Raw genomic sequence first — 27,340 nt, forward strand, 5'->3', positions numbered from 1 at the left:
CAGGCTGGCCTCTAGTGCGACGATTTTTGCATCCAGTTGGTGGTTGATTTAATAAAGGTCCTTTGGTATCACCGCTCCACGAATGACCAACATCATATCACCTCTGCCGATCACTCAAGTCATCTCACTTACAAGTTCGTCTTCGAGATTACCTTCCTGTGCTTGGACAGGGCTATGTTGGCGTACATCTCCAAGTCCTATTGAGGCTTCGCGTTGTCATTGCGAAAATATTGACTCTAATTCAGGAACTGAATCACAACTACTCTTTGAATTACGAATGGTATGCCTTGCCTAATACCTTTAGTGAGTTTGTTCAATTATGATCAATTATAAAAGCCTCTTTGCGACCCAACACTAGACAATGTGGAAGTCATGGTTCAGCTGCACGAATTTTCATTGGACTGGAAAAAAGAGGGTTTGATCCTCAGGGAAATTTGGAACTAGAAAACCGGTATCTTCCCAAAGTAAGAACTCCGATTGGCCACTCAATTCACTAGAGCCTCACCACAGGTCCGGCGGGTGGTGAGGCTCATCAAATGGTGAAAGAGGCAGAGGAGGTTGATTGATTGGGCGAGCTGGAGCCTGGGCGTAGGGGGTTTACACTACAACTGGTTATCTAACCATATTGATATTGACAGAACATACGTACTGGCTCAGGATAGCTAGACTGAGACGCGAGCGAGTGTAGAATCCATCAAAGTATATTATTGAGTTTAAGCAGAAGAGGGTGATTTCAACGGAATCCCGCGACCGGAAGCAATAAGGAATTACAGAATCAAATTGAAAATTTTTATTAGTTCAGGAGTAAACTTGAAGAGTTTGAAACAATTTTAAAGGATACAATCGCTTCAAGTAGCATGAGCACAATGATGCAAGAATTCCTAAATTCGGCCGTACACACAGTATATCCGAACCCACCGATAGATAAAAAACCACCTAATTACAATTATACAATTAATAATATTCGACGAATATTCTGGAAAGCCTTGTTCCACTAGTGCACCGTAGTACATGCTTATCCGAGATTGCCATGCCACGAGCTCCTGTCCACATGGCCTCGGACACCAATACACCGAGACGCCGGAAACAATTGACCCGGTCTTCTCACATCATTTCTGGCTCTACCATAGTGGCGTCTCGCAACGAACACCGAACCCTCCAAATGTAGCCCCGCCATTTCGTGTCTCGTTCTCCCGAAATTGAGTCCACACCTACACGATATCCATTCTGACGCGTTCTAGAGAATACAATTTTACGGTACAAACTTAGCGGTAATATAAACGACATCGGAGACATATGTAAGAAGTACGGTTCAAGCAATAAAATCAAATCCGTAAATTTTGGATTATATACAAAAAAAAGCGTATTTCAGTTCATTATCGTCATTTTCATCCTTAACCCTTTAACCGAAGAGAGCATCGCCCAGACGGTAGTGGACGGTCTTGATTTGGGTGTAGTTCTCCAGGGCGTAGGAGCCAAGCTCACGGCCAATACCGGAGGACTTGAAGCCACCGAAGGGAGCCTGGTAAGAAAGCAGGTTGTAGTTGTTAACCCAGACGGTACCGGCCTTAATGGCATTGGAAACACGGATAGCGGTGTTGACGTTCTTGGTGTGGACACCGGCGGCAAGACCTGAGAGTTGAAGTCAGTATGATTCAGACGAGTTTCATGAAATAGGGTATGTTCTTACCGTAAGTAGAGTCGTTGCCAATCTTGATGGCCTCAGCCTCGTCCTTGAACTTCTGGACGACAATGACGGGACCGAAGATCTCCTCCTGGGCAATCTTCATCTCGGAAGTAACATCAGTAAAGATGGTGGGCTGAACGAAGTAACCTTCGGTTCCGTGGCGCTCACCACCGAGAGCAACGGTGGCACCCTCGTTCTTGCCGTGGTTGATGTACTCCATGATACGGTCGAACTGGAGCTGGGAGACCTGGGGACCCTGGAAGGTGGTAGAATCGAAGGGGTTGCCAAGCTGGTTCTTAGCGGCACGCTCCTTGAAGCGGGCGACGAACTTGTCGTAGATGCCCTCCTGGACCAGCAGGCGGGAACCGGCACAGCAGCACTGACCATGGTTGTAGAAGATACCGAAGTTAGCCCAAGAGATGGCGTTGTCGATATCGGCATCGTCGAAGACAATGTTGGGGGATTTGCCACCGAGCTCAAGAGTGACCTTCTTCAAGTTACTCTTGGCAGCAGCCTGGAGGATCATACGGCCGACAAGGGTGGAACCAGTGAAAGCGACCTTGTCAATGTCCATGTGGCTGGAGATAGCGGCACCGGCGGTGCGACCGAAACCGGAGATGATGTTGATAACACCAGGGGGGAAGCCAGCCTCAATAATGAGCTTAGCGGCGTACAGACCAGACAGGGGAGTCTGCTCAGCAGTCTTAATGATGACAGTGTTACCAGCGGCGATAGCGGGACCGATCTTCCAGGCCCACATGAGGATGGGGAAGTTCCAGGGGATAATCTGACCGCAGACACCGACGGGCTCGTGGCGGGTGTAAGAGAGGGTCTGGTTATTTTGGTCGATGGTCTGACCAACGATCTTATCGGCCCAGCCACCATAGTAGCGGAGGCAGCCAGCGGCGTTGGTGACATCACTCTTGCCCAGAGTGATGGCCTTGCCGTTGTCGATGGCCTCGATAGCGGCCAGGGTCTCAATATCGCGCTCGAAGAGGTCGGCAAGCTTGGTAAGCATGCGGCCACGCTGCGAGGGAGTCACATCGTGCCAAGCACCCTCAAAGGCAGTACGGGCAGCCTTGACGGCAATATCGACATCCTTCTCAGTGGCCTCGTGGACGGAGGTGATGACCTTCTCGTTGGTGGGGTTGATGGTCTCGAAGGTCTTGCCCTCGACACCCTTAACAAACTCGTTGTTAATGAACCTATACTTCAAGTATCAGCATATTGACCAAAGACAGAGCAAAAGCTGCGGAGGAAAGGGAAAAGGGAGGTGAGGGGTAATGAGGGGCACATACAAGCCCAAGGGCTGCTCGTAGGTGACGTTGGGAGTCTCGATGGTAGCGGAAAGCGACATAGTGAAACGGATGAAGAAATCAACAGGGTATCACAATGATGCAAGGAAAGGAAACAAATGAAATTGCGGACGGAGACATCCTCTTATAAACCAAACCCTTCTCATGCGGGGTTAGTAACGCCACAGTTACAGAGTGACTTGGCGGGTACCAGCGGGGCACAGCATTGGCACGACATCGGCGAAGTACCGTAGAGGTACTCGGAATGTTCACGTAAACTGCAGATAATCTGCAGTTCTTTTCTCTTTATTCGCTATTGGTAACTTCAACTTGCCCCACATAGTTGTTTCCCCCCCCCCTTTATTCTTGAAAAGTAAATTAATTATACCTTTATCTCAACCGAGGCTTCCTCACTCCCTCGAGACCATACTGTAAACCCGACCACGCCGAGATTCTAACATTAAGGCTTCTCCGTATCTTACTGTAGTAAAGACCTTGTGAACATGTTTCGGACCAAGGGAGGGGCAGGTGGGCCAAATGTGATCATCGTGATGTTATTCGCTCTGCGGACCAACATCTCCCCGGTTACAGTCGGTGGGGTAGGGATGTCCGGTATTCGTTCCGCTCTAGAGCTCGGGTGGAGCTAACACGAATTTTATTTTATTTTTATTTATTTTTTTTCGATTCGAATTCTTTCGATTCGTTTCAAATGTCGGCTTAACACTGGTCGGCCGAGAAAGGTCAGCTGGTCCCCTTGACCCAATTGACCTCTTTGCGGGAAACCTAATCCGTACGGTATATGCGGGGGATCGTCCAAGAATGTCTGGTTTTCAAGTCATCATTTGGACTATTTACCTTCTAAGCAAAGTCAAACTACGTACAAAATCACGTTGCTACTTGGATTTGTAACCATTGTTCGTGTGGGATCGGAAGAGATCCAGCTTTCGCCTCCTTGCTTATCCTAGCTATACCCAAGCAGTAAGCTGACCAGAAAGCCACTACAGCTTACCACGATTTAGGAAACGAGTAGGAAGATCAACATGTCGTGATCGAAGATATTCCGCCACATTCTTCCCCAAAAAATCCACGGTGGTCGTGACCCCAACCCCGCGATCGAGCAGATTACGAAAGAGGAAATGCACCGCCTGAAGACCCGGAAGCTCAAAGCGCTCGATCGCCAGCTGTGGCTGTTGAAGAGCATCATCTCCGAGAAGCTCATGCGCTGTCTCTATCGACAATAGAGTACGTAGCCATAGGTATTCATCGCGATGACGGACCCAGAGGCCACAATTCGCATCGGCGCCCTTATCTCCAGAGCGGCCATGAACAATCCACCCCAACGGTCCCCGAATTGTTGGGCCAAAATCCTTGGCCAAATCCACAGCTTTATCGTTGTGCGTAGTGGCCTGTGAAGGCTGGCGAGATGGGTATATTTTCGCCTGTGGTGGAGGCGGGATATCAATCAATTGGGTGCGTGCTGTTGGTTTCCAGGGCAAGTGGACTTGGTGCTGGACCGAGGACTGGGGAAGGAGAGTCACGTAGTATTCAAAAACTGCTCGGGGGAATCCTTGACGCATGTCCAGGTGGAAAGTGGCCCCTGGATAACCCTGCATGATGTTATCAGAAATGGGCTTGACGAAATTCCTCGGTCCTAGAGCTTCCTCATCTCGTGCTTGTGCCACAATACGAAGGGGTACAGTGGCACGATTCTGGGTTTTGGCATCAGGCAAGTTTGAACCAAGCAAGTCAAACTTGAGAGATGAGAATCGCCCGACAGAAGGAGCAAGCAGCCGTCTGATCTGTGCCTCGAGCATTCGGGCCTTGTCTTCGATATCAAGCCCAGTCAGGAACCACCACGCCTCAGCTTGAAACCCACCACGCGCTGTGATACCCACTTTCGTGGTAGGAGGGGGCGGGCCCGATCGAACCCCGCGTACGGCGACTCGGTTGATACCTCGCTGCTCAAAGTAAATGCCATCGATAATGGCGGTCACATCCGAGTTGTAGTACCACGGTCCTTGAATCTCATACAGTAACTGAGAAGTGCAGGTATCCACTGTGACAGCGCCGCCAGTTGAATGAGCCTGCTTGGTGATCACGACGTCACCCTCGGCGGAGATCTCAGCTATAGGATATCCAATATTCGTCCAGCCGTCGCCACCGTGCTCCAGAGATTTGAAGCCAGTGTAATTACCCCCGCACACGTAATTGCTGCATTCGATGAGGTGGCCCGCGACGAAAGCATTGGCGAGCTTGTCCAGATCGCTACGCTGCCAGCCATGATACCAGTAAGCAGCGCCGATGACGGGCGAGGCATCTGATACTCGACCGCAGAGAACGATATCAGCGCCTTCGGCGAGAGCGGCAGCAATTCCCAGCCCACCGAGATAACACTGGGCATATATAGGCTCAAAGTTCCAGTCGGCCAATTTCTCACCCGTATAGATGTTTTGAAAGTCGGACTGGCCACCAGAAAGTGCTTTCTGGATAGCAGGCAATACCTCATCACCAGTGATGTAGGCCACCTATAAAACCCATTAGTACTGAGGGTCTACGACTAGAGAAAGAGCGAAGACAGCCACCTTTAGATCAAGTCCCTTTGCTTGCACCATTCGTGAAACAACATCAAAGAGACCTTTCGTGTCACACACTCCAGCATTCACAGCTACTTTGATACCATGCTTGGCTATATCGCCCAGAGCTGGCTGCAAAGCTTCAAGGAATGACAGATCATACGCTGGCATTGCATTCCCAGCCTGGTCCATTCGCCGACCCGCGAAAGTTGCCATATTGAACTCGCTCATAAAATCAGCGATAATCACATCGACCGGGTCAGTTGGGTAGTTTCGGGCAAATTCAGCGATGGCATGACGACGGTCTGAAGCAGAGCCCGAGGCACCTGAGGTTATTTAGCAGATGCTGCACTATGCAAATATCAAGAGACTTACCTGCAATGCGAATGGGTCTCCCTGTAAATGTCATGGTTGATATGGATCACTGACCTTCATTCAGACATTGAAGGGATTAAAGACATTCTCATGTAAGGGATTGGAGGTTCCAAGGTTGGGGATCGTCATAGTGTTGCACGACCGAGGCAACTCGGCCCCGATAATGCGGGGTTGAGATCTGATAATAAACTAATCTTGTGGAAACCACATACTTCGGTTATTGACTGCCTGTTTGATGCTTGTGCGAGAGCTGAAGGAGTACATTGTTCTTGATATGAAAAATTGGTGACTGTTCAATCAGAAGAATCCAATATTACAAGGCTAATGGAAGATTGATACAGCAAACATAGCTGACATGTAGGGATTCAAGAGCATCAACCTTAGATTGAATATGATTCCAAAAAATAATAATAATAATAAAAGACTTGTAAGATCTTTTCCAGCAGAGTTCATGTTTAAAACTCTTCCCGAGGTCTAATTGCTAAGAAAGCTTTTGTTAAGTTTCTGAACTGCACCCCCGACTTCTGCAACTTATACTTTACGGTTTGAACTCTGCGTTCTGTGTGCCCTCTACAAGGTTGGTCTGTTGACTCGCGTTTACAATGCCTTATTAAATGTTCTCAAAAGCTCAGCTCGAGGTTGAAACCTTTCAATCAATGGTGAATGATGATTGCAGAACCTCTCGACACGATGTATAACTGTTGAAGAAATATACTGACTAAAAGGATAATTTAATTAGCGCCCGCCTTGCAAAGTGAGGCATATCAAGTAGGTAGCCGGTTGCGTCTGAGAGCCCTGGAGATGGGAGATATGGAGCTTTTAAAATTTAGATGTAAGGGACTGCCCTAAAGAAACAGCTCATTTTTGAATTATACAGTCGTGAGAATCGTATCAGAATGCTATTGCAAATCACCGCTCGCTACTAGAAAAAAATATGCAGCATAAAGCTCAAGCCGGCTCGAAGGCAGAGTCCGAGTCGTCATCATCATCATCACTGATAGTCACCTTGTGCGTTGTACGAGTGGATCGAGAAGACCGGGGTAGGCTGGCCTGCGAACCAACGAAATCGAGGGTTGTTTGGGTCGGTTGAGTCGGCTTGGCAGACCTACCTCCCCGACGGGGGGCAGTTGCACTGATAGTAGCCGAGGACGGAGCCGGCGAGGCGGCAGCACGTCCGCCACGGCCTCGAGTAGTCGCTCTAGCTCCACGTGCCCTGCCCCTTGAGGTCGTTGCGCGAGGTTGCTTGACAAACAAAGCTTGGGAGTCATCATCATCCTCCTCCGAAATAACATGGGTCGGCTCATCGTCGTCATCATCCAACATGATCACATCATCGGCGGATTCTTCCTCAGACAGGGCCTTGGCTTTACGTGCCTTGGATGCGACAGCAGCTTTGCTAGAGCCTCGAGTACTAGTAGCCGCACCTCGGCCACGACCCCGTCCCCTGGCGCGCGTTGAAGTTGCTGGCGCACGGCTGCGAGCTGTTGCGGAGCCATCCTCTCCCGCTTCTTCCTCAGCTGGATCACCTTCATGATCTGAATGGATAAGAGCACCCGGCTGATCCTCCCATGAGCCGTCAAATTCGCTATCCCAGGTATCCGGCTTTGGCTTAAATCGCTTTTTTCCTCGTGCAGTGCGTTTCTTGACACCCTTAGAGAAAAGATCTTCCATCTGCGTGCGGTATTTTTCCATCGCTGTAACCAAAGAACTCTGAACTCCCGCCTCGTCGTCTATGTCATCCTCGTCACGGTCCAAAGCCATAAGGTGTTTGACTTGGCTCTCTAAAGATTCATTCACGAACATTTCCATGGCGTGCTTGTCATCCTTGTCAATAAATTGGGCCACGGCATCGCCAAATGTGTTCTGAGGAAGAATACTGAGCGACTGTGAAGCGAGGAACTCTTTAACTAGTTGATCTACCTTGACGGTATCAAGACCTGTCAGATGTGAAACAGCTGCTTCGTCAGTTGCATCGGCTTTTCGCGAGGCCGCACCCCTCTTCTTGCGGTGGAATTGCACCACATCATTCACATTGGCAACCTTCCCCACAAATCGATTGGAGAATCTTTGCGGATTTTCACACTCGTAGCTCCCACCCTCGGGTGTAGAGATCTCGACACGAAGTCGGACAAGCGGAAGGGGCATTTCTCGAACTTCTTCATCTTCGCTGGTTTCGGAATTCACCTCTAACCATTCTGCCTTGGCCTCTTCGATTAATTCTTCAACAATATCCATGAGAAGCCGAGTCACCTCGGTTCGGTTGTTCTCTTTCCGCGCTAACTTTTGGGCCCCTTTCTCCTCTGATAAGATAATCTCTCGCATGACAAAAGGCCGCACAGTCTTCAAGCGAATCGGCTCACACTTGAATTCTCGACCTGTGATGCTCATTATGGAGACCTGCTTTGGTACGGCCTCTCCGAGTGCTAAAGATGTGGCCACAGAAGACCCCGGTTGCATGACATGGAAGTTCATCTCTGGATTAAGTCGAGGATTGATAAGACATTCATGCTCGTGGCCCCAGAGAATAAAGTCCATAAATCCAGGTAAGAAGTTTTCTGGTAGGTAACCGGTCTCAGTGTACTTATGGTGATTCTGATGCACGGACATGAGATTGAACCAGTCGTCCTTTTGGATAGATGGCTGGAAGAACTTGACCTTGCCATCTCGGAAAGTTCGGTACAAGCGCTCATCACGAACGTTGCTCATCCCGTAGAGAGCAAGCTTAGTTCGTCCTTTCTGAAGGAGAACTGGCTTAATTTCGATGTTGTCTGATTCAGGTGTCCGCCCATAGTAGTTGAGGAGACCGGATACTTGCAGCAGGTCAAGAGCTGCGAGATGACCCTCGCCAGATGGGTCGTCGTGGTTGCCGTGGATGGAGAAGATGGGAATGGCGATGTTCAGGTCCAAATCCTCGTAATTGACATGGTTGAAAGCACCTTGAAAGTTCTCGCTGGCATCACTGAGGAGCTCCAGCTCACAGGGCTTGTCTCCAAAGCAGTTCATCCGGATTGATCGCATCACTTGGTACATGGACTTTCTTGATGGCTTGTTCTCATGGAACAAGTCTCCCGCCAACAGCACCATGTCCACATCTTGTTCTCTGGCAAGACACATAATTTCATGAAAGGTCTTCCAGCTGTCGTCTCCCCGAATGGGGTCTCTTTCATTGTAACCGACATGGTTATCAGTTGAGATGAGAATGCGGATAGTCTCGGCCTCTGCGTAGATCAGCAAAGGAACTCTTCAGCATTCTTTGGAACAGCTTACCATTAACTCCTGGCATATTCATCAGATACCAGCCGGCTTCTTGGTTCAAAAAGAAGATATCACCAGCTGGATATTATGGATGTGAGGTCATGGCAAATGCAAGATCAAAATACACCGCGTAAAAGCGCGTCATCACGTGACCTGACGCGTTATTTCCCCTGCAGCAAGAATCTCATAGTCATAAAGTGGGAGGGACTGATAAGTATGAGTCATTTTGCATGAGTACGTTATACAAAGTAGATCATAGGCAATATCTTATAAAGAAATCACCACTATATGCTACTGTACTACGTAAAGAAAGTGTAATCTGAAAGAGACTTCCATTTCAAGTTCTCGAATTTGCTGATTGGCCGCTCCCGGTCGCCGCTTTTCGCCTCCATTCAGCCTTTGTACCTCTTCTCCTCCTCAACGCTTCACCTCGCACGTTCCACTCTCTCCAACTCGCATCTCACTATCTCGACTGATCCAGGTTTGTTGCTGGCTCAGTCGCTTTCATCTAGATCTCCTTTTAAGTCCTTTTTATGCAATCCGAGCCCACTGCCGTTTCCGAGAAGACGTCTTTCCGTGATTCACCCCCCGCGAATCCTAGTTTTACCCAGCATGGAAATGATTCTGAAGCCGGCCCAGTCTCTGGTCTTCTCCAAGAGAAGTCTGGAGACCCGGCAGCGCCGGACTTGTCGACCCTCGCAAATTCCCATGCGGCCTTGAGCAAATCTGACTTGAGCGATGTTGCCTCAACCCCGCCCTCGGCCCAACGGGTGAGCCAGCATGAAAATGCTGGGTCTCCAGGCAAGAGACGTGCAGAACCTGGACCTCCAGTTGTCGCTGGTGGACCAATAAAACTTCCTTTGGAAACACTACCGAATGGTATGCAAAAAACATATCATTATCTATTACAGCTTGTCCGAACTAACAACTATGTTCAGAGGTTCTTACCCACATATTGTCGCATTTGCCTCCTCAATCTCTTTCGGCGATCACCCTGGTATCCCGTCGGTTCCATGCGCTCGTGACGACCCCACATGCTTGGAGAATCGCTTTCTCGCGGTTCTTCCCAGGCCCTCAAAGTGTGGTGGATACGCGCTGTTCGGACCAGGCTGATCTAGCGTCGGATAGACGGTATTTTGCGCGGCTGACAGCGCTCGCATCATGGCGCAGTGAATATATCCTGCGTACTCGTCTGATGCGATCTCTATCTCGAGGCAAACCAGCAGATTTCCAGCCCTCCAAGAAACACGGTACCGTTCGCGCCGCAGCGTCGCGCAATGGTAGTGCGGTCGCTACATACACGTCACAGCTGGTGCTTCCTGTGAGCCACATCCATGGAGCTTTCAACAATCCTGATAAAGAGCCGAAGTTTATCCATGGCGCTTCTGAGCAAGGCATTGCCTCGGCAAGTGACCCCTCGACCGTGAAAGTGAGCACCTGGGGATTGGCGGATCACCAGATGTTCCGGCACTTTGCAGATATGTTTCCTGGAGATGCACCGTACGGTCTTGGAGCTGGGGACATGGTCGGCACGTCCAACTCCATGGACGTGAGCCAACCCTACGGCATGATCTATGGTGAGGGATGTCCGCAGGGTCGCAGCTACTTCATTTCAACCACGGAGCAGCGTGGCCGGTTCTTGGGACTCTCTGACTTGGGCTCCCACCCCAAGCTTGGTATTCCAGCCGTGAGCATGATCCACCATGCCGTGTGCTCTGTGTGGATTGCAAAGTCCGCTTCAATACTCAAGACGACATCAGGTCTTATTGGTATGATGTCTGGTTCTTCTTGCGGTGTAATCACCGCGTATGCACTGGGCCCTCATCCTACATACGAGAGACGGTACGAGAAGGGGCAAGTAACTGCTAGATGGGTTCTGTGCCCAGGTGTGCCGATCATCAGCATTGCTGTCGATGAGAATTACTCGCCGAGGCGTCACCTTCGCCAGCGGATTTGGGCTGTTGCTTTGAATGCGCTGGGTGAAATCTTTTACCTGACGGATCTTCCACGATCGCAAGAGGTTTCACCAACCGCCAAATTGACTGCTGAGCAGTTCGACGAGCTTGCTTGGAAAACTGGTCGCACGGTGCGCTGGGAACTTGTTGAACCGAGCCGGCGCATCGCTCGGCCAGACCCTTTCAACCGGGAACTTGTTGATGGAAGCTATAGCCCGCGATCCTCATCTGATTCAATGCAACTTGATGAAAATCAGATTGTCGCAGAGACCAAAGAAATTGAAAAGTTCCTCTCCTTCAAACCGAAGTATTTCCGCAAGGTTTGCGAAGGCTGGAATATGCGGCGCGACCTGCAAGTTGATTTTGCGGGTGATGATGGGCGTGGATCTGGGGAGTCGGTCATTGTTGTCGCTCGGGGCGCCGACGAAACCGAGAAGGCATCAGTTCGACGATACATTCGAGCTGTATCTAATTCTGACTTGAAATCTTCACCGGGAACTCCAGGTCAGGAACAGCCTCGCTCTCTGTTCGGTGGACCAGTTGGTACCTCGACTCCATCCAGCATTCCATCGTCTCGATCGTCGGGTCGGTTGAATGATTTGGCGAAGAGTAGCGAATGGAGGATCTCGAACTTCGTGTTCGATGATCGCAGATCAATTGAAGTGACCACTACTGCGCTGGATAGCTCTCTATTTGCGACTGTCACTGCAGAAGAAGATCCTCTGTTAGCAATGTCTGGAAGCTCATTTTCATCCGCAACATCCTCGCCGATGCTGCCACATATGGACCAGCCGCGTACAGTCCTCGAAGTTCCAGGACAGCGAGCAAGATATCTCGCCGTAGGAACTGCCACTGGCACGGTTTACGTTTGGGACATTCGTGCATTGCCAGCGCAAAACCCAGATGTCATCAATACCATCGCTCCGCTCAGGATTATCCAGACAGACTCGCCCCAGATATCCTGTGTAGCACTCACTTCCCTATATTTAGTTCATGGCGGCAATGACGGTCTCGTACAGGCCTGGGATCCCCTGGCATCATCCACACGGCCAATTCGGACCATTAACTCTCGCTTCTCATCTCGAGCTCGCCGCCGTCTAGTTCAGGCAGAAGCTACTATGCTCGGCGTGGGGAATAATTTCTTCGCTACAGGCGCCATCTGCCTAGACCCAGACCCAACTGTTCTCCGTGGTATGGTGTCCCTCGGCACTCACATCCGGTACTGGTCGTACAGTTCATCTGGCGCCGATCAGTATAAGGGTACCAAACGCCAGCTTCGACGCGGTCTTCGCGGCAGCAACGGGGCCGGCAATGGGCAACGTTTCACTCCCAGTGGACGTGGAGCAATCCACGACTTCATCGAAGATGAGCGAATCGAAATCAAGCGACAAGAGATCGAAGATGCCAAAGAAAGAGCACATCTCAGCGCCCGTTTCGGAGTAGATCTACTCGGCCCCGATATCGATGAAGAACAACTTCTTCTCTACGCCCAACTTCTTAGCCAGGAGGCCCATAGTGGATCAGACGCGCAGAAACATGAAGAAAACGCTATCGCAAGCTCTGTCGGCACTTCCATCAGTGACCCAACTAGGCCTAGTTCCTGTGGTATGGATGAGTTGTCGTCCTCCTCTTCACCATGGCAAGATGCTGCTGACGACACCGTGGATGATGATTTGGCTGAGGCTATTCGCCTGAGTCTCCTCGATGAGAAGGCAACTCCTGTCAATACCCCTCCGGTTGACTTAACGCCGTCTATCCCGATTAAGTACGGTAAGGGTGTTAGACGGCGCTCTTTGTCATCATCTTCGTCAGTGGCTGGTCCTGAGAGCAGTCAGCAGAAAGAAATGGATGATCTTGAATTTGCTATTCAGCTCAGCTTGGCGGAAGATCAAAGTCGTGATGTGCAACAGTGGGAGGAATTCCCTGTTCTTGCATCGGGGCTCTTGTCCTCTTCTCAATCTTCTGGGAAAGGCAAGGGTAAGGCGAGAGCGATTTAGGTGGTGAATGTTTTATACATGGACTTGTATATGGAACCGGCATTTGTTTAGCATAGTGTTTGATTTTGTCTATCACTGTTTATTATTCTGGTTCTCGGTTAGATTTAGACTCGAATATATGTTTGATTTATCAAATTTACTGCCTCGGGAGAAAAAGTGTGACAGAGAATGATCGATTGAAATAAATTAATGAAATACCTTTTGACTAACAAAGGTACAGGATGGATTGAAATCAGTTTCACCACTTACATACGGAGATTCCAAGGTTCTCGAACCCCCCTTTTCTTAGCAGTATTCCAATACAACCGTCAATAAGAAATAAAAAACAGCATCCAGTATCTTTGTCCCGAGAGGTCTGAACGCAAAACCACTAGCGCAAAATCTTATAAGTCACAGACCCCGCACTGTGCTGGTCGCCTAACGTGAAATAAATACGAGAGACTCCGTGAATGTTCTTCATGATTATGTTCTACAAAACAGTGAGTCAACAATAGCAGAATAAACTGACAATATACCTTATGTCTTGTACTGCTTCTTCTACATACACCCACTATGGGGTAGACCCAGGAAACCATCCAGATCAAAAGGAATTAAGCGCGATTGTGCAAAAGTTACACAAAACCCCATTAAGCCACCTTGAAATAGGCAGTGATGGTGTGTTGCGCTCCGTCAACCTCGAAAGAGAAGTGATTGATGCTATCGGTCTACCACCCCGACTTATCAAGGCGTTTCTTGATCGTTTCCCATACAACGAGGAGCTGGAAGTTCGCTTCCACAATTCAGACGGAACCCTGATACCTCAAAAGCAATGGTGGGCACCAGATACGTCCATAGTACCACAGCGCTTTACAAGTGAGCAGAAGGATGAAATAAGAAGGGAATATGAAGAGAACAAGGACATTATCGATGAGAATATGCGGAAAAAGGCAAACGGGGAGATCCAAGGGTGTGGGATTGTAATTCAGTCAGACTATAGGATTTGATCCAGGTTTTCAGGGTCAAACTTCTTTGTATCCCTTAGATGATCTGGGTTGGCGTTTAACATGAGCCGAGTTATCTGTTATCCCATTCGCTGTCATTCAAGAACACCGAGCATCCAAGGCACCAAGAATTTTTTTTGATCCTCAAGGAAATGCATAGATAAGAACACAAAAATCTAAAATCAAGAAATCAAGGATTGACCTTATTAGGTGAAGAGCATAAAGAATCCCCTACGATCAAGTTGGCCAAGCCCTCCCACTGCCAACTGGAACACACCAATTCAGCTGTTGGGACCTGGATGTACGTATTGGACAGACAGGGAAACATCGCCCAGGGGCAGACCACCAAGACATGGCTACAGCTGTGATCTTTATATACCCCTGAGATTGATGTTTGCTGGATAGTCTTTGGACATATTGATTAGCTAGGTGTTTATATGCTGGATTAAAAAATGAAATGCGTTTATTACATTTGTGTGGTGTGTTATGCGGGCAAGGATTTTTGACCCGGTTTCTGACCCAGTCTGCGGCTGACGTTAATGAGGCTATTCACAAAGTACCTACCTTCTAAGGATTGAGAGAATCAATAGACCAGGTGTTCGGTTCCACCCAGCTCGGTAATTCTTTTACCCTCACTACAGCTTGGAAGCCTCACAAAAAGTAATCAGATATAATTGAGACACGACACTACCTCGGTAGGAAGGTCTCAGTCATGGAAAGACATTCATTGTTCAACACACCAATCATGTGCAGGAATAGTAAAAAAACGGAAAACCAAGCATCCACAAGAATCCTGCCAAAGAAGGGGAAAAAAAGATAAAAAAAAAAAAACAGGGGTGAAAAAGCCAATGTCTAAACTCTATGTATCCACAAGCCACACACACTCTTACATCAATGAAGCAAGCAGCATGAAGAAACCACTAATTCCACCAAGGGCAAGTGGGGCGCCGTTGACCATGGCAGCGTTGCTGGTGGAGGTAGAGGTTCCCGAGGAAGAGGAAGACGAGCTGCTACCGCTGGGGCCAGCACTCTCGTCATCGCTCAGGATCTTGAAAGTGAGGCCAGTGATCTGGGCACCGGTGTAGTCGTACACAGTCTGGGAGAGGGAGGTGCTGGTAACAGAGACAACAGAGCCAGAGGGGGCGTTGGGCAGACCGCTCTTGATGTAGTCAGAGACCTTGGAAGGAGCCTCGGGCAAGTCCCAGGCATTGTAGAAGTCAGAGCTGGTAATAAGATCAGCAGCACACTCGGGAGCAGAGATGCTAGTCTGGGTCTTGTTCGCAGTCGAGATGCGGTCCATATCGAGCTTGTTGAACTGCTTCTTCAAGTTGTCGAAGTCAATCAGGGTAGTGACGACGGAGGAGCTGTTGACGTTGACGAGACCGTAGTTGTTGTCCTCCTGGGTCCACTCGTAAACAAGACCACCAGAGAAAGCCTGAGTCATGTCCTCGCCGTACAGAGCCTGAACCTCGGTAAAGGTACGGGGAGTAACCTCGTTGCATCCGTACTCAGAGAAGAAGACGGGCAGAGTGGCGTTGGAGAAGTCCTCAGTGAGAACGTCATATCCAGAGGACTTGTAAGAGGCATCACCACACCAAGAGTAAGAGTTCAGACCGAAGAAGTCAGCAGTTGACTCGGTGGAGTTGGACATGGAGCACTCGAAGTAAGCCGCAGTGTCCATGAGGATATCACGGACATCAGCAGCAGAGTAACCGACGGGGATGGTACGGTCGACATTGTTCTTGATGTACTGCTTCATATCACGAATGACAGCACGAACGTAAGCAGGAGCGCTGTAGGTAGCGTCCTCGTTGATGACCTCGTTACCAGCAAAGAAACCGAGGACGTTATCGAACGCCTTAAAGGCCTCGATAACACCAAATACCTGCTCGTAATAGCCAGCGTTGTAGCTGGTCCAGGGCTTGGCGCGGTTCAGCGAGCCAGTGGAGTAGGGGGAGTTGACATCGAGGATCATGTAGATACCGGCCGCATCGAAGATGGAGGCACACTCGTTGTGGTCCAGGGTGGGCTCGACATTGTAAACACGGATGGTGTTTATCTAATTGGGAGTCAGTACGTTCGCATTATCGTTTCCAACATCATTCACAATGTCATTCGCAAATTGGTACTTACGCCCAGTTGCTGCATGAGGGTAGCATCACGGAGACAGGCATCGGGCTGACTCAGGGGATCCTTCTTAGCGCTGAAGCCGGATTCACCACCGGGCTGGTAGCTGTGTGCGCGTAAGTACGGGGTCTTGATGCCAGGATCAACGTTTGATACAAGGATAGACGTACTCAACACCGATGATCTGGAAACGCTCCTTGGTCTTGGAGTTGATAAAGTCCTTGCCATCAACCTCAAGAGTGGTGACAGCGGCGGCAGTGCCAATCAGGGCACAAGCAGCCGTAAACACACGGCCGTAAGACTATATCACGTCAGCATCCCAGTTTCTTTCCACACCGCTGACCCATAGCAAAAAGTTTTGAATATCTCTCCTGCTGGGTCTTGGATTAGACGTACGAAAACCATGATGAAGCGATCGGGGAGTATAGGTGAGATAAAAGCTTTGACACGGAGAAGCGATTGGAAGTATAAGAAGTTGGGGCAGTGAGCGACAGCGCAAAGCGCGGGAAAGAACGAACGTCAGGCAATATAGATCGCCAAAAGGATTAATAAAGGAAGAGAACAGGAAGCAGATCGGGTTCAAGGTTGAAGAGAAAAGGAGGAGTTTAAAACCAGGCGGATTATGATCGGCGGGGGAAACACTTCAGCGTGAGGTGGAGCCCACATTGGATGAGTGTCCAGTCACGGTCAGGGTTAGGGGTCCAAGTCCCTGGAGTCCCTGGAAGCCCTGAGACGCTGCGGGTCCGTCATGAAGTCACGTCTTTGCACCAATTAATTATCGGAAATTGATTGGTTTCAATTCTCCCAAGTTTCAGCCACATTTTCTATTTTCAATCAGTCCATTGTGGATCATTCTTATTCGTCTTTCTAAAATACATTCTGTATATCATGGCCCTTTTCCCTTTTTCCCCCAGGAAATGCACAACTCAACACAATGAAAAAGTGGGATCCAAAAAAAACAAAAGGGGGTGGGAAACGAATCCAAATTCCTGGCGCCGAGAAATACCAAGGCCGGGCCAAGCCCAATACATATACACATGCGCGAAAGATGGCAAAAAAAAGGAAATAGTGGAGAGTGAAGAGGGCTGTGAAAGAGGAAGGCGTGAGGGAAAAAGCGACAATAATACAGCCAAGGTCAAGCCAAGGAAATGAAATGGTGTAGGTTCTCAAATTTATTCGACGCCGTGGTTGTCGGCGGCACCCTCGCCGGTGAAACTGCCCAGCTTGAGACCGGCATCCATAGCGACCATCTCCGCCAAGATCTCCAGAACCTCCTTGGGGACGGTCTTGTCGTAAATCGAGATCAGGTCCTTGGGCTGGGGGTAGACCTTGAGGGCCTTGTAGAAGGCGAGAGCGGCCTCAACCTGGCTAGAGCCTGTTATATATTATATCAGCGTCTGGTCCAATGATCGTTGGTTCCCTGTCCGGGACCATCAACGGCCGCGGCCGCGGCCGCAGTGGCTGTGATACGTACCATCCTGGCACAGTCCTTCACCAGTAGCGACCTGGTTCATGAAGTAGGACTCCTTCTCCTCAAGATCGGTGGGGAAGCCCTCCTCCTTGGCGCGTTGCACGACCTGCTTAATCACCTCGCGCTGCTGAGCACCCTGGGCCTCGACCTCTTCCTTCACGGCCTTGGCGAGACGCTTGTTGTTGCGCTTCAGGGACTTGCGGAACTCGGCATCGGTCTGGCGCTTGTGATCGAAGTATGCGGCGTAGGCTAATTGAGATGGATATTAGATTGAGCAAACTGCATTGCCGGGAGAGTCCGAATGCTTACCGAGCAAACCGGCGACGACAGTGCCAGCAGAGGCGGCGACCAAGACAGATGTGCGCATTTTGAAGGAAGAAAGGGTGTCAGGTGGAATGAATGACGCGACCGGGCTCTAGAAAACAGCGATGGGGTTGGAAGGTGACGAAGCTACGTGTTTTGGGAGGATAAATTTGAATTGGACAGGAACTTTGTTCTTCCGGCATTACTACTCGGGTTCGGGTCGACGTCACCAACACAGTTCCCCAAGGGTTTGGACATTGGATAGTGAACCTGAAATGACTAGAATGAAGAGAATGAATAGACCATTTCAGACACCGAATCAAGATCAATTTCATGCCACCGAGCGCAGGCTGGGGAGTTTTGTCTTGTATGCACAATGCTACGTCATCCACATCGACTAGGCATCAATTGTATCGAGTAAAAAAGATGTTAGTCAATAGGAATTGCAATGAGAATAGTATACAGATTATCTTCGCATGGAAATGATATCAATCCTTGATCGTGATACGACATTAATTCGTTGTCCTTGTTGCATCAAATAGCTAATACCTACCGCTAGCCCGATACGGGAGCCTCCCGACTTCCCCTTGTCCAATCTCCAAACGTCTCATTCCACTCCTCAATCACAACAATGGAAGGCCGAGGTCTGACTCTGCGGAGTAAGTCTCGCCGTCAACGTCCTCAAATCAGTGCTCCGAAACCGATCTCCAGTCCCCTACCACCAAACACCAGAGCCCCCGATGCCGGCCAAAATGCCATCCCCGCTGGCAAGGACCGAGCTCACCAGAGCGATGCCACCGCCGATCTAGTGAAAAGACGGTACTCGACCAGATTCAACAACCTCGGCGATATCGATACCAGTGCGCCTCCAGTCCCTGCACTTCCTCCACCAGTACCTGGAGGTGGATATGGTGGACTGCCATCGACCAATGCTCCAGGGCAGCCATTACCCATGGACGGAGCCCCCTCATCATCGCCGAAAGTGGATTTAAATGTCTTACGAGACCCCAGTTTACCAGTGGAGCGATGTACGTGTATCCCCATATATCCGCCTCACTCAAGCTGACACATCTCCAGATGTCGCTAATCTCCTTGCGAACGCGTCCGAGGAGGATATCCAAAAATACCAGGAAAGCCTCCGCAAAGTCAAAAACCGAACCTCTACCGACCTTCAACAGAATGTCTACCAGAACCGCACGCAATTTATCAAGATCAGTAAAGAGGCTGAGAAGCTCAAGGACGAAATGCGGACCCTCCGGACGCTCATGGCCGAACTCACCAATGCGCTCGGACAGACGACCGTGGGAAATTCCCCGAACCCCATGTCTCCTGTCGATGATCAATTCCCGAAGCGATCGAATCGCAGCTCTGTCGCCAACTTGGAAAGCATGTGGAGTGTCCAGTTGCAGACATTATGGAAAAGCGTGGAGGGCTCCCAGAAGTTCCTGCCGGCGGTGCCCGGGCGACACATTGTGCTGGAGACGGGCCACTGGGCAGAGCTGGACTCTGCCACCTGGAAACCGAAACGACCGGTCCATATTGTCTTGTTGAACGACCACCTGTTGGTGGCTGCAAAAAAGCGTAAGCGTGTGGACCAGAACAACCCCGCTCACCGTGGGCCTATTCCCACCAAACTGGTTGCGGAAGAGTGCTGGCCGCTGCAAGATATCGACATGATTGATTTAGCAGCAAACCTAGGAACTGGCGCAGCGCGAGAGGAGGCCCTGGATCGTGGCATTGGCAATGCCATTAGTATTCGCGTGGGGTCTAAGCCATTTACCTATCGCCAGGACAAACGGGATACATCTACCAAGAACGAATTGCTCGCGACCTTCCGTAAAACCGTGGAGGATCTCCGACGAAACTTACGCTCTGAAACTGAAGCTGCCAGCAAACCCCTAGAGGCTTATGGATACCTCGCTGGGCGGCACACGTCGTACTCTCAAATGGCTGATCAATTCGAGTTGACGGATATCCCACGCGACAAGTCAGAGGTGCGCATCGATGTGGATGGTAAACAGCAGAACCTTCGCTGGGTGGAGGGACAAGTTGACGAGCTTGACATTGATATTGCGCTGCAGCGGTTTGAGGCCGCGGTGTTTAGCATTGAACGACTCCGAAAGCTGGCGAAGGGACTCAAGGGAAATTCCATTGCCCAGGACGTGATCAATGTCAAGGTTGATGGTCGTGCAACACGACTCGCAGGGATTCTCTCTCGTGCGCTGGTCGACACACACTCATTTCCCACGGCGACTAAGACCAATGTCTCCTGGTTGACCCGTTTAGGATTTGAGGACCAAGCCCGTGAAACGTACTTGAGAGCTCGGTCTGACATCATCGCGAAACGTATTCGGTAAGTCCTATGGATTGTAATACAATGAGCTACTTCTAACATCGAAACAGGGCCTGTGTGTTTGAGGGTGACCTTCCTCTCTACATCTTTCAAATCTCATACGTCTACTTCAGCCTCATCAAGAACACCGTCGGCATCTACCAGCAGTGTTTCCCCAGCTCAATGTCTAGCTCATCAATTCGCTGGGCTAAGCAGCACCTGGATGGTTTCAACGCTTTGCTCAGTCGCCAGCTTAGCAGTGTGCAACGAGGCACATCAATCTGGGATAAGTGCCTGGAAATTGTGCATGAACATGCGGCACACTTGAACAGCGTGGGGATTGACTTTACAGACTTAGTGGCACAAGGATTAGAGGATCCGAATGAGAACGGTGGTCCACGGGCTATTCAGCCAGGTGAACTTGCGGCGCCATCTACTCTCGCCAATCTATAGATTCAGTGGGATAGAAATGACCTCGAGATGCGAAGGAGATTTTACGAGAACAGTAGGAATGGAATTTAAATTAAGATTCTTAAAGAAATTCAACATGTATTCACTAGTTAGGTAATTCCGCCTACATATTTACTTGGGCATGTATGTCCATGGCCGGGCCGTCCACTATAGATAAAATACTGCTAGGCCCAAGCTGTCACTGGTCCCCTAGTGATCAAGCGGTATATCATCATCATCAACCACCGAAACGTCAGTGCCGATACCCGTCCAAGCCAACCATTCCAGCAGGTCGGCACTAAGATTTTCTAAATGGCGCGCTGGTTTCATCAAACCCGAGAACGGGGCACTCTCGGGAGGCCGTGCAGCCAACTCTTCGGAACGCCATGATTCTACCAAGCCTGTTTTTAGATGACGTACGATGCTGATGAAGATAATGGAAACCCTATTGATTCGTTCGAACCCCGGTAAATCCGGCATCCTGACTCGTTAGTGGCCTGCAGGCTGAACGTAAGCAGTACCATCCGAAGAATAGTGGGGGCTTCGGAAGCTGGACGCCACAATATACCATGGACTTCCGGTCAACATCACCAAATGCACACCAAATACAGACTAGTCACCTCAACGAAGCTTTTCGAAGACATTTCTATGTGGGCAAATTGGTCCAAGTGGGTGCTTCGTGCATACGGATGATCGGCCGGGAGGCCCCATTGCCCTTAGCAGCGCCTCGGAAGGACATAGTAGCATACCATGCAATTCACTGCAGACTCCGAAGATTCAACTACACATCAACCATGGATCGGATAGCTATTATTGCGTTCGATGATAGAACGGCATCTCGAAACAGTCAAATAGTCTGCTTGAGGACCTCATCATCCCTCATTCCATTCACCATCGTATCTCAGCATCCAGCAAGCCAAAGCCAATTCGCCATCAATTCTTCAATACAAGCATATATTCCAAACAAAACACCTTATAAGCCTTCCTCCATAACAAAATGGGCTTCCAAGACAAGCGAGTTGTTGTCGTCGGCGGTGGCCTCGGCGGCATGGCTTTCATGAATGCCGCCCAGTACGCCGGCGTGAAGAATATCCAATGCTACGAACAAGCCCACCAATTCGGAGAAGTTGGCGCCGGAGTCGATATCTCCGCTAATGCAAACCGTATCCTCGATGCATTTGGCCTGAAAGAGTCTCTCTTGAGTCGCTCTTCGCCCCAACTGCCCTACTACATGCAATACCACAATTACAAGTCGGGCGAGTACCTCGGCCATATCGAAGAATTTTCCGAGCCACACGCTCGTCTTATTCACCGAGCCCATCTCCTTGACTCACTCAAAGAGCCTGTGCCAGAAGAGCTTCTTCACCTGCAGAAGCGTCTCGCACGCCTCGACCGCAACACCAGCCCCGGCGCCGCGCCTTACACGCTTCACTTTGAGGACGGCACCACCACCGACGCTGATATTGTGATCGGCTGCGATGGCATCAAGTCCCGCGTCCGTCGGGAACTCGGCTTCGGAGACTCGCCAAACTATTCCGGCCAGGTCGTTTACCGTGGTTTCGTTGACTACAACGACCTACCCGAAGACACCGCTAAGCTGCTACGCAGCGTTGTCAACTTTCGTGGCCCGAAGCGCCACATCCTCTGTCTTCCTATCGGTAACCCGGCTACGAAGACAGACCGGGTCGGTGTCATCGGCTTCATGTCCGAGCCCATTGAATCCTGGGACTCTGAGAACTGGATGGCTCGTTCGGATATCAGTTCTCTTCACGAACATGTTAAGGACTGGTGTCCACAAGTCCAGGATATTATTGAGGGCCTTCAAGCTGGATCGCCAGATGGTCGTATGCTGAAGCAGGCACTGTACGTGCGCGAGCCGATTGATAAGTGGTACGAGATGAAAGATGGCCAGAAAGACGCGGGTATTGTTCTTCTTGGCGATGCTGTTCACTCGACCCTTCCTCACCAGGGTAAGCTATATCTATGCTGCAATAAAATCATGACTAACACCTGATATAGGGCAGGGTGTCTGTATGGCGATTGAGTCCGGTATTGCATTGGCTACTATTCTTACCCACTGGAAGAATGATGACTTGCATGCTGCATTCCAATTTTATCAGGACCTGCGAAAGCCTCGCACGGATCGGGTCACAAAGACCAGCTTTGAGGCTGGGAAACTTGCTAGCTCGGATGATCCCGATCATTTGAACGAGACGTTCAACCCTGAGGCTTTGATGGAGCGTATGAAATGGATTATGGAGTATAACGTGCTTGATGATTTGAAGGCTAAGGGTGCCGAGTATATGGACTTTAGTGAGTCGCAGTTCTGAGGATATTGAAGTATGCTGGCGAGATGTTAGAATGACTGTTTTAGATTCCTTTGGCTTGTTTTGTTTATATGATCTTCTGCTGGTTTAATTTTCTTTTTGATTTTGTTCAAAAACGATAGAATGAATCTGCTATTTGTTCCAATGTTGCGTGTTCTACGTAGTATACGATCCTATCACGCTCAATAACAGCTTTCAGCTAATGGGCCTAGGCTACCTGTATGGTTCAGCTAAAGGTCTATTATTATTGTATTCTGGTTACAATGACTAATTTATCCACTAGTACCAGGGGGGGGGGGGGTCCAAAATTAGTTTCACCACTTTACTAAAGACTGTTTTTAAACCTTGTCCAGGATGATACTAATTCGTATCTCGCTTAGAGTTACCTTCAAAATGGATTATACCGAGAGATGGAAAGTGTATCGTATGGGATGAAGTCTAACACGGTTTGTGTCAGGTCAGTGAGTGATAATGAGCTTATATCTGGAGACTGACATAGTTATGAGATAGAAATTGGCAATGAACTATTGGGTTTTGAGTATCAGGCACCAAGGTATTCAGATTCAACACCTTTTTTGGCACTGCAGCAAGGCTTGACTTGAAATTTCGGGTAAATTCATGCGAAGATCCAGATGTTATATGTTTCCGTCCGACCATGTACTTTCGTAAAAGATCAATGATTTTGGCATCATGATCCGACAAGTTGAAGATAGAAACAGATCAAACAGACTCATTTCTGGCCGCGACTTTCACCAGCTCGTCATGATAGTATGATCTCGGTAACGGGCATGAAAGAGCGCCAACGCTTCTTTACCATTTCGCATGTTTCTAGCCATAGCCTTCACCACCTCGTCGATGATAGACATCTGGCCTTCATGGCGATCAAGAAGTAATTCCGATACTTCCTTGCCACGCCAATTCTTAGCCGCAGCCTTCGCCACATCATCCGTAATAGTTATCCAGTCTCCATAGCGATCAAGAAGTAGTCCCATCACTTCTTTACCATTGTTGTTCCCAGCTACAGCTTTCACAACCTCGCTAGTGATAGTGATCCGGTCTCCACAGCGATCAAGAAGTAGTTTCATTACGCCTTTACCATGCCATCTTCGAGCCACAGTCTTCAACATGTCGTTAGTGACAGGAATCTGGTCTTCACAGCGATCAAGAAGTAGTCCTATTACTTCTTTACCTTGCTGGCTCTGAGCCGCAGCCTTCACCACCTCTTCTGTGATGGTGATCTGGCCTTCACAGCGATCAAAAAGTAGTTCCATTACTTCTTTACCATGCCAGCTTCGAGCCACAGTCTTCAACACATGATCAGTGATGGGAATCCGGTCTTCATAGCGAGCAAGAAGCAATGCCATCACTTCGCCATCAAAAGATTTGGCAATAGTAGATAGTAGCTCGTTAGTGATAGTGATCTGGTTTTTGTAGCGACCGAGAAGTAGTTTTATCACTTCTTTACCATTTTCCCTATTTCCAGCCGCGGCTCTCACTAGCTTGTTGGTGAAAGTGATTTGGTCTCCATATCGGTCAAGAAGCAATGCCATCACTTTGTTGTCAAAGCCTCCAGCAATAGTAGATACTACCTCATCAGTGATCCTGATCAGATCACTGTAGCCGTTGAGGAATAGTACCATCACTTCTTTGCCACCTTGTCTATTTTCGGCCATAGCGGCTACTATCTCGTCGGTGATGGTGATCTGGTCTTTGTAGCGACTGAGCAGCAGCTTTATCACTTCTTTACTGTTCCACTTATTTCCAACCGCGGCCTTCACTACCTCGTTGGTAATAGTGATCTGGTCTCCATAGCGGTTGAGAAGTAGTGCCATCACTTTATCGTCAAAGCCTCCAGCAATAGTAGATACTACCCCATTATTGATACTGGTCGGACAATTGTAGCGATCAAGAAGCAATGATATCACCTCTTTGCCATTTCCCATGTTTCCAGCTGCAGCCTTTGCCACTGCCTTGGTCAGAGTCATCTGGTTTCCGCAACGATCGAGAAGTAATGCTATCACCTCTCTACCATTCTTCAAGTTACCAGCTGCAGCTTGCACCACTCGTGTAGTAACCTCTCCTCCATGGCTCAAAAAGGCAGTGACGGCATTTGGATATCTCGATCCAGCAGCGTGTTCAAGGGGCATTTGGCCGGAATCATCTCTGCAGTTGATATGAACAGCACAAGTAGAATCACGGACCCCCAAATCGGAGGCATAATCAACTAAAGCGGAAATACCCCACTTTGCAGCGACATGAAAGATGGAGAATCTTTTTGGAACTAGGCATAAGCTCGTTTTCGATCTGAATTGCTGTAGCCACTGTTCCCGACAAGGAGAATCAATTTGGAAGAATTCCGCTTGTGGGCACTGAACTTTGAAATCTGAACAGGCCATGCGGGCATGATCGGCCCATTCTAAGATTGCATAATCCAATAAACTGCTGTGCAGTTGATTCGCGTTGCGGAACTGCGCGATGAGGAGATCAACACATCGATACGCAAGCTGGGCATGTGCCTCGAGCTCCTGGATAAAACGAGCCCTGAATAGATAGTCTTTGACTGATTTGTGTAACAGAAGAACATTTTCGTCCTGAATGATAATCATCAAGCGGCAAGACTCGATGTACTCGCGTGTGAATTGGAGCCTCGTCTCAACATCTTCTTCCTCCTGGTATAGTTGGCATGCTTCAGAGAGCTCATACACAGTCAGTGGTCGCGTACATACAAGCACGCAGCTTAGAAGACGTCGAATATCATCGCAACTTGTCTCATTCTGTTCCAAGGCCGCTTCGAGGAGCTTCTCGTAGAGTAAATCAAGGCCCTTTGGTATGCTTTGCAAAACGCTGATGGCTCGGCTTGAAGATATATCCTTAAGCTCGTGACACGCCAAATCAATCCAGAGGAAAGTACCTTCTGCCTTGTCTCTGAGTATTCTAGAGATTTGGACTGTGACTTTGTCGGTATAGCTTTTTCTTTTGGCCAAATAATTCACTTTTTCTTCAATACAAAGATCAATGTCTTTCTGTCTCTCTGGGAAAGAAGCCAAATCCATATTCGGGAACCTTGCCAAGCTTTCACGTATCTCAGAATATGGCCTACTGGTGATCAATATTCGGATATTGGGCGAGATACCTTGGCTCAAAAAAGTTTCTTCAAGTTGCGCCAATAGGGTGTTTTGTGATTCTCGGTCACATTCATCCAACGCGTCGATGATGCAATATTTTCGACCTGTGTTCTGGTCCGCCGCCATGGCCGTGAATATCTCCCAGAGAGCATCAAATGATTTGAAAGTCTCCGCCCCACGCTTATGGTAGATGGGCAAGAGGTAATCAAGAAGCTGCTCGTGCTGCCCAACGAGCTGGTGGATAAGTCCTCTGAGAATCGAGGTCGCGGTCTTCTGTTTGTCGAAGCCAGAGTCACAGAAAAAGTAGGCCAGCATTTCCCCATTTGTATTGAGATATGCTTTTGGCAGCTCTTCTGTAAGGTATATGGTCATGGTTGATTTCCCAGTTCCTGGGTTCCCGTGGAGCCATAGGACCTGGGCCGCTTGTTTCTCAGGGCCAATGGTCCCTGTCGGTCCAGAACCAAGCCAGGCAGTAAGTTCTGTCGTGTGAAGTATCCATCCACAAGTTCCGGGAGCATGGCCTCCTTTTTTGCGTTTTAATGCTTTCCTGTCCTCAGCCGGATTCGTGACAAAGAGGTCGCGTTGACAGTCAAAGCGGTTGTCAGACCAACTGCCTAACAGGCCGTTAGCAGAGCTTATTGAAACAGGCAAGACCGTACCTATAGTCAAATCTCGACCCACGGTGATATTTCCTCTCCCGCTGTTCTGCAACCCATGCCCGTGGAAGGAGGATTGAGCAGAGTCCACCGCTGCTGCGGGTCGCTTTTCGGGTCTGTCCTCAGCTAGTGATTCCTCAGTAGCCCCGCGCTTCATGACTTTGGAATTCATCAAGGACTGCCCTCAAACTCTTTGCCATAGTCAATAATAACAAAAAAAATAGAGGCCATTAAGCAGTCCTGTAGATGAGCTGAAGTCGATGGGGCGTTAGGCGCCAGACCTGCGCACAGGCCGCCTTGGTTCTCATGTCCTGCACCTGCATTGAAGTCAGCTGCTGCTATCCCGCATATGATCGTTACCCTTAGAGAGCTTATTCTGGCACCCCGAAGCTCTAAATCCCCCTCAGACCTAGGTCGTATGAGAGTTCAGAA

General features: G+C 49.3%; 10 protein-coding genes across 10 annotated transcripts; 4 read left to right on the plus strand and 6 right to left on the minus strand.

Annotated features, from left to right (window-relative positions):
* Positions 1–1,402: 1,402 nt before the first annotated feature.
* On the minus strand, positions 1,403–3,044 carry N7484_000969 (Aldehyde dehydrogenase; the record flags this gene model as incomplete). The annotated part of the gene is made up of 3 exons (XM_057111389.1): positions 1,403–1,632; positions 1,691–2,892; positions 2,986–3,044. The coding sequence occupies 3 exons, from the start codon at positions 3,042–3,044 to the stop codon at positions 1,403–1,405; spliced, it is 1,491 nt and encodes a 496-aa protein (XP_056976126.1).
* A 936-nt stretch (positions 3,045–3,980) lies between these two features.
* Positions 3,981–5,964, minus strand: N7484_000970 (acyclic terpene utilization AtuA family protein; the record flags this gene model as incomplete). Its single annotated transcript, XM_057111390.1, has 3 exons — positions 3,981–5,507; positions 5,565–5,881; positions 5,931–5,964. The coding sequence occupies 3 exons, from the start codon at positions 5,962–5,964 to the stop codon at positions 3,981–3,983; spliced, it is 1,878 nt and encodes a 625-aa protein (XP_056976127.1).
* Positions 5,965–6,878: 914 nt separating this feature from the next.
* On the minus strand, positions 6,879–9,213 carry N7484_000971 (MRX complex nuclease subunit; the record flags this gene model as incomplete). The annotated part of the gene is made up of 2 exons (XM_057111391.1): positions 6,879–9,148; positions 9,198–9,213. 2 exons carry the CDS (start codon positions 9,211–9,213, stop codon positions 6,879–6,881), a joined length of 2,286 nt encoding a protein of 761 aa, XP_056976128.1.
* Positions 9,214–9,718: 505 nt separating this feature from the next.
* Positions 9,719–13,137, plus strand: N7484_000972 (F-box and WD domain protein; the record flags this gene model as incomplete). The annotated part of the gene is made up of 2 exons (XM_057111392.1): positions 9,719–10,064; positions 10,124–13,137. 2 exons carry the CDS (start codon positions 9,719–9,721, stop codon positions 13,135–13,137), a joined length of 3,360 nt encoding a protein of 1,119 aa, XP_056976129.1.
* A 518-nt stretch (positions 13,138–13,655) lies between these two features.
* Positions 13,656–14,120, plus strand: N7484_000973 (uncharacterized protein; the record flags this gene model as incomplete). Its single annotated transcript, XM_057111393.1, has 1 exon — positions 13,656–14,120. One exon carries the CDS (start codon positions 13,656–13,658, stop codon positions 14,118–14,120), a length of 465 nt encoding a protein of 154 aa, XP_056976130.1.
* An 883-nt stretch (positions 14,121–15,003) lies between these two features.
* Positions 15,004–16,649, minus strand: gel2 (1,3-beta-glucanosyltransferase gel2; the record flags this gene model as incomplete). Its single annotated transcript, XM_057111394.1, has 4 exons — positions 15,004–16,176; positions 16,251–16,350; positions 16,415–16,545; positions 16,641–16,649. The coding sequence occupies 4 exons, from the start codon at positions 16,647–16,649 to the stop codon at positions 15,004–15,006; spliced, it is 1,413 nt and encodes a 470-aa protein (XP_056976131.1).
* Positions 16,650–17,416: 767 nt separating this feature from the next.
* Positions 17,417–18,082, minus strand: N7484_000975 (TOM complex receptor protein TOM20; the record flags this gene model as incomplete). The annotated part of the gene is made up of 3 exons (XM_057111395.1): positions 17,417–17,619; positions 17,719–17,964; positions 18,025–18,082. 3 exons carry the CDS (start codon positions 18,080–18,082, stop codon positions 17,417–17,419), a joined length of 507 nt encoding a protein of 168 aa, XP_056976132.1.
* A 567-nt stretch (positions 18,083–18,649) lies between these two features.
* Positions 18,650–20,803, plus strand: N7484_000976 (exocyst subunit EXO84; the record flags this gene model as incomplete). Its single annotated transcript, XM_057111396.1, has 3 exons — positions 18,650–19,046; positions 19,096–20,371; positions 20,422–20,803. 3 exons carry the CDS (start codon positions 18,650–18,652, stop codon positions 20,801–20,803), a joined length of 2,055 nt encoding a protein of 684 aa, XP_056976133.1.
* Positions 20,804–21,797: 994 nt separating this feature from the next.
* Positions 21,798–23,130, plus strand: N7484_000977 (uncharacterized protein; the record flags this gene model as incomplete). The annotated part of the gene is made up of 2 exons (XM_057111397.1): positions 21,798–22,770; positions 22,820–23,130. The coding sequence occupies 2 exons, from the start codon at positions 21,798–21,800 to the stop codon at positions 23,128–23,130; spliced, it is 1,284 nt and encodes a 427-aa protein (XP_056976134.1).
* Positions 23,131–23,876: 746 nt separating this feature from the next.
* On the minus strand, positions 23,877–27,065 carry N7484_000978 (uncharacterized protein; the record flags this gene model as incomplete). Its single annotated transcript, XM_057111398.1, has 3 exons — positions 23,877–25,813; positions 26,228–26,866; positions 26,912–27,065. The coding sequence occupies 3 exons, from the start codon at positions 27,063–27,065 to the stop codon at positions 23,877–23,879; spliced, it is 2,730 nt and encodes a 909-aa protein (XP_056976135.1).
* Positions 27,066–27,340: the final 275 nt, after the last annotated feature.

Source organism: Penicillium longicatenatum, assembly GCF_028827895.1.
Source record: "Penicillium longicatenatum strain IBT 33135 chromosome Unknown contig_1_segment0_segment0, whole genome shotgun sequence".
Lineage (NCBI taxonomy): Eukaryota > Fungi > Ascomycota > Eurotiomycetes > Eurotiales > Aspergillaceae > Penicillium > Penicillium longicatenatum.